The 15,810-nt window shown below is 44.9% G+C and overlaps 1 protein-coding gene across 1 annotated transcript in view; it reads left to right on the top strand.

Annotated features, from left to right (window-relative positions):
• The window catches only part of pacrg (PARK2 co-regulated), a 239,738-nt gene extending 228,213 nt beyond the window's left edge, over nucleotides 1–11,525 (top strand). The window contains exon 5 of the mRNA XM_024429738.2: nucleotides 11,043–11,525. Coding sequence (XP_024285506.2) covers nucleotides 11,043–11,203 — 161 coding nt within the window. The 3' untranslated portion in view covers nucleotides 11,204–11,525. The remainder of the gene's footprint in view (nucleotides 1–11,042) is intronic.
• The last annotated feature ends 4,285 nt before the right edge of the window (nucleotides 11,526–15,810 follow it).

The following is a 15,810-nucleotide window of genomic DNA, read 5'->3' on the forward strand; positions in this document are numbered from 1 at the left end:
CAAACAGTGCAGCTATTCCCTCCGCAAGGCTATCAAACAAGCTAAGCGCCAGTACAGAGACAAAGTAGAATCTCAATTCAACGGCTCAGACACAAGAGGCATGTGGCAGGGTCTACAGTCAATCACGGACTACAGGAAGAAACCCAGCCCAGTCACGGACCAGGATGTCTTGCTCCCAGGCTGACTAAATAACTTTTTTGCCCGCTTTGAGGACAATACAGTGCCACTGACACGGCCTGCAACGGAAACATGCGGTCTCTCCTTCACTGCAGCCGAAGTGAGTAAGACATTTAAACGTGTTAACCCTCGCAAGGCTGCAGGCCCAGACGGCATCCCCAGCCGCGCCCTCAGAGCATGCGCAGACCAGCTGGCCGGTGTGTTTACGGACATATTCAATCAATCCCTATACCAGTCTGCTGTTCCCACATGCTTCAAGAGGGCCACCATTGTTCCTGTTCCCAAGAAAGCTAAGGTAACTGAGCTAAACGACTACCGCCCCGTAGCACTCACATCCGTCATCATGAAGTGCTTTGAGAGACTAGTCAAGGACCACATCACCTCCACCCTACCTGACACCCTTGACCCACTCCAATTTGCTTACCGCCCAAATAGGTCCACAGACGATGCAATCTCAACCACACTGCACACTGCCCTAACCCATCTGGACAAGAGGAATACCTATGTGAGAATGCTGTTCATCGACTACAGCTCGGCATTCAACACCGTAGTACCCTCCAAGCTCGTCATCAAGCTCGAGACCCTGGGTCTCGACCCCGCCCTGTGCAACTGGGTACTGGACTTCCTGACGGGCCGCCCCCAGGTGGTGAGGGTAGGCAACAACATCTCCTCCCCGCTGATCCTCAACACTGGGGCCCCACAAGGGTGCGTTCTGAGCCCTCTCCTGTACTCCCTGTTCACCCACGACTGCGTGGCCATGCACGCCTCCAACTCAATCATCAAGTTTGCGGACGACACAACAGTGGTAGGCTTGATTACCAACAACGACGAGACGGCCTACAGGGAGGAGGTGAGGGCCCTCGGAGTGTGGTGTCAGGAAAATAACCTCACACTCAACGTCAACAAAACTAAGGAGATGATTGTGGACTTCAGGAAACAGCAGAGGGAACACCCCCATCCACATCGATGGAACAGTAGTGGAGAGGGTAGCAAGTTTTAAGTTCCTCGGCATACACATCACAGACAAACTGAATTGGTCCACTCACACAGACAGCATCGTGAGGAAGGCGCAGCAGCGCCTCTTCAACCTCAGGAGGCTGAAGAAATTCGGCTTGTCACCAAAAGCACTCACAAACTTCTACAGATGCACAATCGAGAGCATCCTGGCGGGCTGTATCACCGCCTGGTATGGCAACTGCACCGCCCTCAACCGTAAGGCTCTCCAGAGGGTAGTGAGGTCTGCACAACGCATCACCGGGGGCAAACTACCTGCCCTCCAGGACACCTACACCACCCGATGCTACAGGAAGGCCATAAAGATCATCAAGGACATCAACCACCCGAGCCACTGCCTGTTCACCCCGCTGTCATCCAGAAGGCGAGGTCAGTACAGGTGCATCAAAGCTGGGACCGAGAGACTGAAAAACAGCTTCTATCTCAAGGCCATCAGACTGTTAAACAGCCACCACTAACATTGAGTGGCTACTGCCAACACACTGTCAATGACACTGACTCTACTCCAGCCACTTTAATCATGGGAATTGATGGGAAATGATGTAAATATATCACTAGCCACTTTAAACAATGCTACCTTATATAATGTTACTTACCCTACATTATTCATCTCATATGCATACGTTGATACTGTACTCTATATCATCGACTGCATCCTTATGTAATACATGTATCACTAGCCACTTTAACTATGCCACTTGGTTTACATACTTATCTCATATGTATATACTGTACTCGATATCATCTACTGTATCTTGCCTATGCTGCTCTGTACCATCACTCATTCATATATCCTTATGTACATATTCTTTATCCCCTTACACTGTGTATAAGACAGTAGTTTTTTTTGGAATTGTTAGTTAGATTACTTGTTCGTTATTACTGCATTGTCGGAACTAGAAGCACAAGCATTTCGCTACACTCGCATTAACATCTGCTAACCATGTGTATGTGACAAATAAAATTTGATTTGATTTGATTTGATTTGTTAGTAGTTACTATCTTGTCTCATCTCTACAACTCCCATATGGGCTCGTGAGAGACGAAGGTCGAAAGCCATGCATCCCCCGAAACACAACCCAACCAAGCCGCACTGCTTCTTAACACAGCACGTATCCAACCCGGAAGCCAGCCACACCAATGTGTCGGAGGAAACACCATGCACCTGGCGACCTGGTAAGCGTCACAGGAGTCGCTAGTGCGCGATGAGACAAGGATATCCCTACCGGCCAAACCCTCCCTAACCTGGACGACGCTAGGCCAATTGTGCGTCGCCCCACGGACCTTCCAGGCGCTGCTGGCTGTGACAGAGCCTGGGCGCGAACCTACAGTCTCTGGTGGCACAGCTAGCACTGCGAAGCAGTGAGGAAAACTGAATGTTGACTGTACTTGGCCTTTAAGTTAAGGGATAAAGTTTTGGGGTTAATACAATAAGTTTCCCAAATGGCTAAGTTAAGGCTTGGGATAAGGTTAAAACCAGGGGTTGGAACAGAACAAAAAAAACGGAACATTTTTCAAGGAACAGAACCGGGGTCGAAAGTGATCCATACTGTATTGGAACAGAACTGTTATTTTAAAAGCATGGGAACTGGTTAATAACGTTATTTTACGTTCCAGGCCTTTTTTTCTGTGTGTGTTTAGGCTACCTGCACCTCCCCCTCCAGAAACATAGGCTACTGTGCTGACGTTAAAAGCGTGATTCAGAAGATAGGGAGATATTTTTTATTTGCTCGAGAAGAATGGATTAACTTGTGTGTTTTTAATTCGGGTGCCGCTCTGCACACACAGGCTTGTTAGCTAACGTTAGCTAGCTCAAGCTTCTTAGCTAGCTAGCTCAAAGGATATTCAATGTTGCTCCATAGCAGCCGCTTCTCCTAGGTATAATTCTGTGGACTTAATTCAGATAATGCATGTCATAACAAGACAAAATTTCCCCATGGGGACAATAAAGTCAGTTAGTATTAATAATGACTGTCCTGATTTGATTCTGACAGAGTTTATTCATAGCTGTTTGTGTGATTTTTTAAAGCTAAGGGTTAAAGTTTTTGGGTTAAAACATTAAGTTTCTCAAATGGCTAAGTTAAGGCTTGGGATAAGGTTAAAACCAAGGGTTGGAGCAGAACCAAAAACCGGAAAATAACAACATTTTTCAAGGAACAGAACCGGGGTCGAAAGTGATCCATACTGTAGTCCCATCTTGCACCATAGGCTACAATTATCTGTCCATCACGCATGTAAACAACTAGCTTGCCTGCTCTATCCGCACTGATTGGTGTATTAATTTAATGAGCTAAATGTGAAAAAGTGTTGATTTCACAGGTTAAAAAAGGAACAGAAAGGAGCAATATAAACCAGTACCCTTTTTTTGTTGTTCGAACCGGTTCAGAATTGTATTTTGCTGCTCGGAAAAGTGGACCAGAACTAAAAAAAATAGTGGTTCTGTTCAGAACGAAACAATTGGAAAATAATTTAGGTTCCAACCTCTGGTAAAAATAAATATTAAAAAATCATTGAGTGAATACCACTGGGATTGAACATGCGACTTTTGAATCCAAAGTCATGGGATTACAATCCGAATGGTTAAAATAATGATTCAAGTTTCTGGATATGGTTACAACATTAAGTTTAGGCATTCATTCTGAATGATTAATTTAAGGGTTAAGGTATCAGATAGGGTTAAAATTTAAATTTTACAAACACATGTTTATCACTGGGATTGAATACGCAAGTTTTGGATCCATAGTCATGGGATTACACTTATCTGCCACCCCCATCCATAAAGCCACAGCAAAACCCAAGCCTACTTGATGGTAATAGCTTTCACCGTTGCCCCTAGTGGCTGATTTTGACGGAATTTCCAGGACAATTTCGAAGTCAATCTTGAGCGATCTGGCTGGGGAAGAGAGGGGAGAGAGGTGGAGAGAGCTAGCCTCACAGCCACCACATCTTCCCACCTCTTCACCTCCTCACCTAGTCCCTGTCTGCTAAGAACCACTCAATCACAGGAGGCTGCTGAGGGGAGAACGGCTCATAGTAATGGCTGGAATGGCGCAAATGGAATGGCATCAAACACCTGGAAACCATGTGTTTGATGTATTTGATACATTCCGCTCCAGCCATTACCACGAGCCCGTCCTCCCCAATTAAGGTGCCACCAAACTCCTGTGCGCCCAATCCCAGGGATTTGATATGAAGGAAAGAAACAGAGGACACATTTTCTCTCCACCTCTTTTTACCATCGAGCTGATTTGTCAAATGACACTCCCCTTGAAATCCCCCCAGATTGTGGATGCATACCAAATGGCACCCCATTCCTTCTATAGTGCACTACTTATGACCAGAGCCCTGTCTGTGGGCCTTGGTCATAAGTAGTGCACTATAAAAGGAAAAGGGTGCCAATCGGGACGCAGGCTGTGTGGGAGTTGCCATGGCACTCCGTATCGACCGCCCATCTCCCTCAAAGCACTGCCAAGCCAACTCCCGCTTTCCTTCTCTTTTCTTCCTTTCTTTACTTATATATAGGTATTGTTTTTAAAGATTTTTTGTCTGCCTAGAGAGGGGGAGAAAGTAAAAGTTTTCCTGAAGGACATTTGCACAAAGAGCTTTAACATCCCACCACCCCCCCGCCCGTCGCTAAACACACTCTTTTTACCTCTTTAAATATTGAGAATCATTTCAAATTTCTCCTTCGCCCCCCTTTGATGCTGCATGCCTCCAAACACCTTTGTGGCGGGTCTGCGTCCCAAATGGCCCCCTATTCCATTTATAGTGCACTGTTGTGCACTTCTTTCAACCAGAGCCCTATGGGGCCTGGTTAAATATAGTGCACCATAAAGGGAATAGGGTGCCATTTGGGACGTAACATATAAGTGGACCATGACTGAAATATACATGAACCTCAGTTGTTGCGCCGTAGCCTTGTCTTATTACCCAGGATCCCTTGTGTCTGTGCCAGGGGACAGCCTCCCCCGCTCCCCATTGTGTCACTCAGGCTGCCACCACCCCCTCCTCCATGTCAGCTGGAAAATGTCTCCACTAATAGAGAGTCCCTCTCTGGGCCTGGCCTCTGGCCCTTCGGCCCCCTACTAGCCTCCACACACATGCCACAGCTGCAGAGAGAGAGAGAGAGAGAGTCCACCTCGCAAACTACGCCACAACAACATAGTACTCTCTCCTCACCCTCCTCTGCTTTAGTGCTGAACACTATATTCACACAGCACAGGCCCCACTCGAGCAGATCACACTGCATGTTGTTCTCTTTAGCCTTTCTCTTTTACAGGGATAAGTCTAGCTTTTTATGTAATTGCATTGCTCAAATGCCTGTATGTTTCTTTTTCTGTTTTTGTGCTGCTATAAAAGATTTGGGTTAGCTGGTAGGTGGGGAGAGCCTGTATGGTGGGCGGCGTTAAAGAAAATACAATTATGAGTTCAAGAGTCAGAGATATAGGCCTACAGCATGAATATAGAACATTTTCTCCGAGTGTGTTGCTGAGTGCATACGGTTGTTGGAGAATATGTAAATTGTTGCTAACATGGGCCAAAGCATTGGACTTTCCCTCTTTGTAATTTGCAGAGCGGTCTGGCTCTGATCAGTGTCAGAAATGCTCTTGCGCACACTAGCACACACATGCATGCAGGGTTGGTAGGTTACTTTCTAAATGTAATCCGTTACAGTTACTAGTTACCTGTCCAAAATTGTAATCGCTAACGTAACTTTGGGATTGCCCAAACTCAGTAATGTAGTCTGATTACATTCAGTTACTTTTAGATTATTTTCCCCTTAAGAGGCATTGGAAGAAGACACAATATATGTTACCAATTGAACAACATCTATTAAAGGCTAAATCAATGTTAAAGTTTACATAGCTGGCCCTATTAATGTAACATTTTACTTTATGGGTTGGTTATGTAGGCTTCTTCTAACCCATCACTTTCTACTACATATAATAATATGATTAAATGATGTCTTTACATTTAAAACCAAAGTCTATCAGGATTCCAGTCATTCCAATAAATGTTATACCCCTTGATCTTCAAGAAATATGGAAGTATAGATCAGCCAAATTGTTTTACCTGAGCATAACCCCAAAACTAAGGATTTATAGGCCAGCCCTACTCTGTTGATTGATTTTCTTGTCACGGAGGACTGATTGGGCTCATTGATTCGAGTTGAAAAATAAATGCTGTGCTCATGGAATGGCAGTCACCGAACACTCCGGAAAAGTGCTATTTACGGTGCCTTGCAAAAGTATTCACCCCCTTTGGCGTTTTTCCTATTTTGTTTAGAAATAGAAAAACTAACCTAGACAACCCACCAACTCACGCCCTGACCATACTAAAACAAAGACATAACAAAAGAACTAAGGTCAGAATGTGACACATACTGTATGTACTGTACAGTATTCACCCCTTTGCTATGAAGCCCCTAAATAAGATCTGGTGCAACCAATTACCTTCAGAAGTCACGTAATTATGTTAAATAAAGTCCACCTGTGTGCAATCTAAGTGTCACATGATTTGTCACATGATCTCAGTATGTACAGTTGAAGACGGAGGTTTACATACACCTTAGCCAAATACATTTAAACTCAGTTTTTCACAAATCCTGATATTTAATCCAAGTAAAAATTCCCTGTCTTAGGTCTGTTAGGATTACCACTTTATTTTAAGAATGAGAAATGTCAGAATAATAGTAGAATGAATGATTTATTTCAGCTTTTATTTATTTTATCACATTCCCAGTGGGTCAGAAGTTTACATACTCTCAATAAGTATTAGGTAGCATTGCCTTTAAATTGTTTAACTTGGGTCAAACGTTTCGGGTGGCCTTCCACAAGCTTCCCACAATAAGTTGGGTGAATTTTGGCCCGTTCCTCCTGACAGAGCTGCTGTAACTGAGTCAGGTTTGTAGGCCTCCTTGCTCGCACACGCTTTTTCAGTTCTGCCCACAAATTTTCTATAGGATTGAGGTCAGGGCCTTGTGACGGCCACTCCAATACCTTGACTTTGTTGTCCTTAAGCAATTTTGACACAACTTTGGAAGTATGCTTGGGATCATTGTCCATTTGGAAGACCCATTTGCGACCAAGCTTTAATGTCTTGAGATGTTGCTTCAATATATATCCACATAATTTGCAGTTGCAAATTGTAGTCTGGCCTTTTTATGGCGGTTTTGGAGCAGTGGCTTCTTCCTTGCTGAGCGGCCTTTCAGGTTGACTGGTACTATATAAGTCCACAAAAGTCTATCAAAAGTGTGCTCCTTTGAGCATGTGTCCATTAGGCCTATGGATTTCTATTTTTTACCAGCATGAATTAGATTGAGCAATAAAAGCCCCACTTCTATTCCATAGGCTGGGATCTGCACTTTGCAGCTGTTGCAAGAGTGCATTTTTCACTGGCTGTCCACTGGTTTCAAAGACAATGATTGATAGGCAGCTTAACATTCTTGAATTAAACCATTATTGGTTTCAAATACACATTTAGATTTGTGAACAGCCATCCACAACAACCACAATCCGTAAGGTGCAAATAGCTCAATGAGAGCAGTAGTGTGATTCACATCAATGCGCATTATAGATATCATTAATAAGTGATATCCGTATTGCCGTAGACTACACCACCGCTGTCATCCTTACCTCAGAGTGTTTATTCAAGGTGGATAATCTTTGGATGCCGACAGCAGTCGTACCATTGGAAGACATAGCCTGGACTGTAGCCTACAAAAGCTGATTCCTGCTCTTTTCCCGCGATCCATCAAACACATTTGGTGTGTCATCATAGTGGTCTCTGACTTGTGGTTAGACTCACTCAGATGGAACAAACTTAAACTTGTGCCTTTTTTGTCAATGCTGATTTGAATGTCATTGAGAAGACAGAGAAGTGTCAACGGTTGTTTTAAAAGTAATCCTTCGAAGTAATCATCTCGTTTCTCAAAAGTATCTGTAATCTGATTACAATATTTTTGCTGGTAACGTAATGGATTACAGTTACTGTTTTTTGTTGTTCTGATCCCTCACATGTAATCCGTTACTCTCCAACCCTGCATGCATGCACGGATGCACGCACACACACGCATACACACACACACATTCTATCGGTTGTTCATCCATACACTTCCTTTACCGGTCTCATGGGCTTTGGGGACAGATTTTACTACAGTGCTTTGCTCCCATTTTCCAGTTTTGCATCCTATTAAGCTTTTATGGTCCTCCGGCCCAGCTTGAGCCCTTAGAATTACTTTATAAAGTGCGAGAGACCGGCTAGGCCGTTAGGCCTCTGACACACACACAGTTTCACACACACACACACACACACACACACACACACACACACACACACACACACACACACAGAGAGAGAGAACAAGGAGGTATATTATGGGTCCGTATTCTGCCTTTACATCTGTTGCCTCTAGTAGGCTATAACCTTGTCCAGTACTATTGGCCATCAATCAGTTGCACAAGCGTCTCTGGACTTTGGCAGGAGACGCTTCCTCCTTAGTCATTTTGTTCCATCGTCTTTGCAAAGCTGAATGCGTGGACTTGGATAGAATGGCAGCGAAGCAATTTTTCCTAGCTAGACTGGGAAACCGCTACTCTAGCCTCTGAAGGTTAATTAAAAGGGTTTTCGGCTATACTATACTGTATTCTCCCTTTGGCACCATCCACAACCTGTACCACAGGCAGCCTACTTACTGCATCATGTGTTAAAAATGTATCAAACTAAAAGTTTATAAAAAGAGGGGAGAAAGAGAGATGAGGAATGAGCCCAAACCTTTAGAGAAACACACAGAACACAGAGTCCTATCAGCCTATCAGGCTACGGAGTTCTACGTTTGCCAAACAGTTATTGCTTATCAGGCTTCTTTTTATGTGACTAGCCCTATTTGGGTTTTAACGAGCAGCTAGCAGAGAGGTGAGAACAGAAAGATTGAGGAAAAAGAAAAGGGGGAGAGAGGGAGTGAGAGAAGGCTTTTCAGAGCTTCTCTTCAGTCCTAATTGGGCTTGTGAGCGAGGGGCACGAGGGGTCCCACTTGAAACGGGAAGAACAGGCAGGTAGGCTTCCTCTCTCTCTCTCTTTCTTGTTTTCGTTCTCTCGCTCACTCTCAGGTGGAGTGCCTATCTCTTTCAGTGTCTAGTGTGAGGTCAATGTGTTCCCATGATATTTCTATATGTTCTGAATCACAAATCACTCCTGTCTACATCAAATACTGAAACTCTCCCTTCTGCCACGACAAAGGGAGGGATACCTGCAGTGTGTGTGTGTGTGTGTGTGTGTGTGTGTGTGTGTGTGTGTGTGTGTGTGTGTGTGTGTGTGTGTGTGTGTGTGTGTGTGTGTGTGTGTGTGTGTGTGTGAGACTGTGTGTTTGCCTTTGTGAGTGCATACTTGCGTGTTAAAGAACAACTCTCCAAATGTCTTTTGGCAAGTGAAACGTGAAACGTTCGTGAATCCTTGTACCATATCATTTGCCTACAACCAACCACCAGAGACTGATTGTATCTGTCTGTGTGGGTTTCATTCCTTCCTGATTGAACTCCCTTCGAAAAGCTCTGCTCAGTGTCTCATGCGGCAGCAGGAGATTGGCAGTTTGCAGTGGCCTGATAAAGTTACAGTATCAATCAGAGGCTGTTTTGGGGGAGGGGGGGGGGGGATGGGAGCATCTGGGGGTGGAAGGACACTTCAGGAAGGTTTTTGACAACAAGTTTCCGCTCTTTTCTGGTAGACAGCAAGGTGTGTGTGTGTGTGTGTGTGTGTGTGTGTGTGTAGCTCTACCATTTGCAGTAATAGCAGTCAGGCTCCAGTGTAATGTACTGTAGCTAGTCCCTGTTTTTTTGTGTCAGTGGGCTGCGTGTGTTTTATATTCTCTATCCCCTGTCTACCCCGACAACACAACACACACACACACACACACACACACACACATCTTCCTCAGGGACAGTTTTATGGCTGTGCTCTTTGGCCTCCTTGTCACTGGACCACAATGGGCCTTACATATATACAAGGAGGGTGAGAGATTGTGGTAGTGCTGTCGCTCCTCTGCTGACTCCCAGTTGAATCTGACAGAGACAGAGAGAGAGAGATAAACAGACATACAGGCAATGCGGGCTCACCTTATATTCACACACACACACGCGCTCGGCTGCCTTGGGAACACCACTATGCCTCAGGTCACTGAGCATGCCCAGTTTGGAACAAAATCACGAGAGATAAATAACCTTTAACAAAGGACAATTGGTTTGCGAAAACATCACGCACATGTGCTTTACATTGCTGTACGCTACAGGTTCATCATGCCTTCGGTCATGGTGTTACATTTGTGCTAGAGAGCCAGCGCAGGAGAGAGAGAGAGAGAGTGTGTGTGTGTGTGTGTGTGTGTGTGTGTGTGTGTGTGTGTGTGTGTGTGTGTGTGTGTGTGTGTGTGTGTGTGTGTGTGTGTGTGTGTGTGTGTGTGTGTGTGTGTGAGAGAGAGAGAGAGAGAGAGAGAGATAGGTGGAAAGAAATGCAAATTGAATTCAGTGGGCAGCATTGTGTTTGAAACATCTCATTAGCTTCGGCATCAGATTTAGCGTGGCCTGGTGAAATGTATTTCTGTAGCACTCTCTTAGAGGGAGTCCTGCTGCCGTGACAACAATGCTCACTGTTTCTCCCCTCTCAGCCCATAACACCTACTGTATCTCTCTCTGTGTGTGTGTGTGTGTGTGTGTGTGTGTGTGTGTGTGTGTGTGTGTGTGTGTGTGTGTGTGTGTGTGTGTGTGTGTGTGTGTGTGTGTGTGTGTGTGTGTGTGTGTGTGTGTACATGCATAGATCTCAGACAATGACCTAACACCTGGCCTCCCTCTCTATCTCCACAGTCAACTCAGGAGACGGCATCGACTACAGCCAGCAGAAGAGGGAGAACATCGGAGACCTGATCCAGGAGACCTTGGAGGTGTTTGAGCGCTACGGGGGTGAGGACGCCTTCATCAACATCAAATACATGGTGCCCACCTACGAGTCCTGCATGCTCAACTAGCTGGATGGACACCGCCGCGAAGACCCAACATCACTAACTCACCCCCCCAACCCTTTCTTCCCCCTCCCCAACTCATCCTAACTTGAGCCAACCTCTCTCTACGCTACCTTTTTTTTGACCCATTAAATGACTAACCGCAAGTCATTATTATTTTTTCACCTGTCTGTGTCATTTGGGAATGTGCACCGTATATTTCTACAACTGTCATACGCTTCTTTTGTCCGTTTCTTTGTCACTTCACTTGTGAACGGGGGTTCAGGTACGAAAACGGAACAAAAGAACAGTCGCTCAAATGAATTCTCATTAAAAAGCAATATTGTCAGATGCATCTTCCTACGTGTTGCTGTATTTGAATGGGTTTCTCGTTGGTGTAGACTAGACACTAAACGACCTACTCTTTTCTACTAGTTCCAGCTACTAGTTTTTGTTTTGTTCCTGTGAATGAGAGTACCTCTATGTACATGTACATTTGACCCTTTGGGCACAACTCAAAAAGACCTTTACATAACAGCTGCTGAAATAATATGCAGCTGGACCCAATTATTACAAAATAATCTTACAATATATCCCTGGAATTCAAATCCGAACCTCGAAACCAGTTCCACAGCTTTTTTTTCCCCCAGGTGGGTGCAATTAATTATCAGGTAGAACAGAGAACCAGGGGTAGTCCGGACTTTGTACGGTAAGATTTGAATACCCCTGCCATATATCATAGCAACGGGTTATGAATGTAATAACAATAATAATAGTAATACTTCTAATAATAGTGTTATTGTGTAGAACGGAAGGCAGACGGACCCCTACTACGACAGCTGCTGGAAAATCTCCACCCTCCTTCCCATGCTGGAGCGTGCCCAAACATGTTGGGAAATGCCTGGTGGAATGAGGGCTAGCAGCATTCCTAGGTGCCGCTCACTCGTTGTCACAGAACACAGTAACCTGCTTTTTTTGTGCCTTTGAACCGTATCCCAGACACACGCAGCGTGTGTGTTTCTGTGAGTGTGAGACTGTGTGAATGCGTACTTATGCATGCGTGTACTCATACCTGTGTGTACATGTGCACGTACGTGTGCATGGTGTTTACCTCCGACACACTCCGCCGTGACCCAGTAGGGAAGCAACACAAGTCCGTTTATTCTACAGCCTTGCCTCTCACACCAACCCAGTCACACCATCATTGTGTCTCGTCAGTCCTCTCTCTTAGGCTTGCCTTGTTGTAGCCTAGAGTACAGTACTTAATTAGATAGCTCACTCAATAAGAGCCTCTCCCCGACAACAATGGCCGAATTAGTCCCGACTGCTGCTCACATCACACCACGCCGACTCACCGGAGAAAGACACTCACAAAGACACTCGCCCCAGCTCTCGTTGTAACTGAGGTCCACCACCAAGCATCTTTACAGCTGCACAGAGAAAATAAGTTTGACACGAGACAACTTCATAACACCTTATTGCTCATGTGTTTGGGTGCTTTGTGTGTCTCTGCCAAAGGTTTATATGTTGTTGATGCTTAATACAGTAAGTCTATCATTCATGGTTTAAAAATATATCCCTTCCCATAACAGAATGTTTTCTCCACTACTCCATGACTGGATCAATTCACTGTGTACCCTGCAGCTCAGTGCTACAACTTCTTAATTTGAGTCCGACTCCACTTCTGTTCTCCACACAAAGGGTCTGTTTTGAGCTCGATTAGGTCACATCAAAGGAACTAATATGTGTCAAATAGAGTCTGTATTGTGTGTCGATCACTCTGGACCAATGCTCATTTAGGTAGGTGAGAGTGCAGAAGCGGAAATTGACATTGGCCTCCAGCTGGGCTGATCAGTAATGTAGACACACACACAAGTACACACACACACGCACACACACACGCACACACACACACACACACACACACATGTACACACACACACACACACACACTGGCATCCAATAGATCAGAGTAGTAACACACACATAAACCCTACTAGCATCAAATCTAGGCAGTCTATTGGCCTTCTACATCCAAACGTTTGTCAGGTGTGTGCGTACTGGGAGCGGAGTCAGGTGCAGGAGAGCAGAGAGTTGTGAACAGGCACACACTTTATTTAGGCAGGAGAAACCAACAGACGGACGCCACTGTGTCTAAAACCTCCAGCCCACAGGCAAAAGTGCAAAACACGCAAAACAGTCACAATAATTTATGTTTAACAATAAACACCTTCGTGAACAACACGGTATAAGCAAACCAGTCTGGCACGTCAACAATTAACACATAACACAAACAATTTCACACAAAGGCATGAGGGGGAACAGAGGAATAAATACGTGCAGTGTGATTGGGGAATGAAAACCAGGTGTGCAGGGAACAAGACAAAACAAATGGATCAATGAAAAATGGAGCGGCGATGGCTAGAAAGCCGGTGACGTCGACCACCGAATGCCGCCCAAACAAGGAGAGGAGCCGACTTCGGCGGAAGTCTTGACAACGTTAGAGCCAAGCAACAGAGCAGGAGCTGTTCATGCAAGGGGAATGCAAACTGAAACGACCACGAAAAGAGAGCATATAAGGCATTATTTGACCTCATCTGAAGCCTTGCACTAGACTGCGTCTGATTTGCCTCAGACCGGATCACTGGTGTGGAAGGCCCAGCTTGAAATGAAATGAGTTGAATTTTTGTTTTTGTGTTCTCGAAATGAAATGGGTCACCTTAAAAGAGCAACATTCATTTCCGAGACCACTGCTGCTGATCATAGTCTAACTTCCCTCTTGAAGTATAATGAGCTATTTTTCACTTTGTCACCCTGTGTGCCAATCCAAAAACCTAGAAGCGCTTTGTTCCCAAAACTGAGAAAATCGTTTGAAGCTGCAAGACATTGTCCTCTACAACTGATAGAAAAAAGGATTTGAATGTTTTTTATTACAGATGATTTTAGAGGGTTCGTTTTTATTCACTCACTGCCTATTGTGAAATTTCGGTCTGTTGGGTGTTTTGAAGTTTAATATTGATCACACTTCATTCAAACGTTTTGCAATATCTCTGTATTTGGGTGTTCAGGTTTTCATGATACCTTATATGTGTGTTGAGAATATTAAGGAAATTCTCTGGCTTTGCTAAAATAGCACAAGCCCCAAATCCAAGGTATGAAGTTTCTGATAGTATTTGTGCCGTGTAAGGTTTCCTATAATGTTAGCATTGTAAAGCTGTGTGTGTGTGTGTGTGTGTGTGTGTGTGTGTGTGTGTGTGTGTGTGTGTGTGTGTGTGTGTGTGTGTGTGTGTGTGTGTGTGTGTGTGTGTGCAAGAAAAGAAACACTGAAAAATGTGGGAGAGAAACTACAGTACTGTAAAGAAAGTACAGTACTGTAAAGAAAGCACTGATCTGGTTTGACAGACTTCAATATTTATGATTTATGTGTACAAACATTCAGCACAACCATGGAAAGAATTCAGAGCAAGGATCTGACACCTATGCAATGTGAGTGAAAGCCTTCCCATTGGGTCCTAATGTAACCGTCCCTCGAGTCCTACAACAACCCACTATAGGCATGCCCATTGCCCAATGAGTGCCCCGCCATTTCTGCTCTCTGGCCCTCTTCCACCTTTGGGACAGGGTTGTTAATGGAAGAGGGACGTTTTTTTATTTTTTTTTATTTTTTATTTCACCTTTATTTAACCAGGTAGGCAAAGTTGAGAACAAGTTCTCATTTACAATGCGACCTGGCCAAGATAAAGCAAAGCAGTTCGACATGTACAACAACACAGAGTTACACATGGAGTAAAACAAACATACAGTCAATAATACAGTAGAAAAATGAGTCTATATACAATGTGAGCAAATGAGGTAAAGGCAAAAAAAAGGCCATGGTGGTGAAGTAAATACAATATAGCAAGTAAAAAATTGCTTTCCCTAATCCCCAACCTGGCCTTATCCTTACTCTGTGCTGCAATGTGAGCCCCTGGAGGGTCACCCCAGACCCTGGGCATTCCTGGTGGGTGCAGTCACTCAGCGCTACCAACTTTGCCCTCGACAGCTGCCTCCGCGGATCACTGAGTGGCAATAAACCCTCTCTACAACTGGCCCAGCTAGAGCTAATGCCATGCTACGCTAGCCCTTCTGTTAACGCTTGTTCCATTAGCTCGCTGGCCGCTCTGCTGCAGAAGGTCACTTTCACAGAGCTCAAGTGTGTCCTTGGTGTGTCTCCGTCTTGCCGCATCATAGCGGTGGCAGGCGAACAAAGGCTTTTGTAACGGTGAGTCAACAGAGCGATGGAAATAGCCCAGTTGTGCGCTGTGAACGAATAGCAGTGTCTGAGAGAGAGAAAGAAGGGGGGAAAGAGAGCGCAAGATATGGAAAGAAGAGAGAAAGAATGAAAGGGGGAGAAACAGATAGAGAGACAAAGAAACTGTGAGGGAAAGAGAGCGAGAGAGAGAGAGAGCAAGAGACAGAGAGATTGCGGCAGAGTGTGTGTGTGTGTGTGTGTAAAGGCAGAGGTATAGAGACAGTGGCGAGGAGGACTCCTGGAAAGAGAGAAATGGATCCCGAAAGAGGGGGACAGGGTCTGTTGTGTCACCTGGTGGGGAGTGAGCTGTCTAGTCAGTCAGCTGCAGAATAGGACCGCAGGT

This window comes from Oncorhynchus tshawytscha, linkage group LG08 (genome assembly GCF_018296145.1).
Source record: "Oncorhynchus tshawytscha isolate Ot180627B linkage group LG08, Otsh_v2.0, whole genome shotgun sequence".
Lineage (NCBI taxonomy): Eukaryota > Metazoa > Chordata > Actinopteri > Salmoniformes > Salmonidae > Oncorhynchus > Oncorhynchus tshawytscha.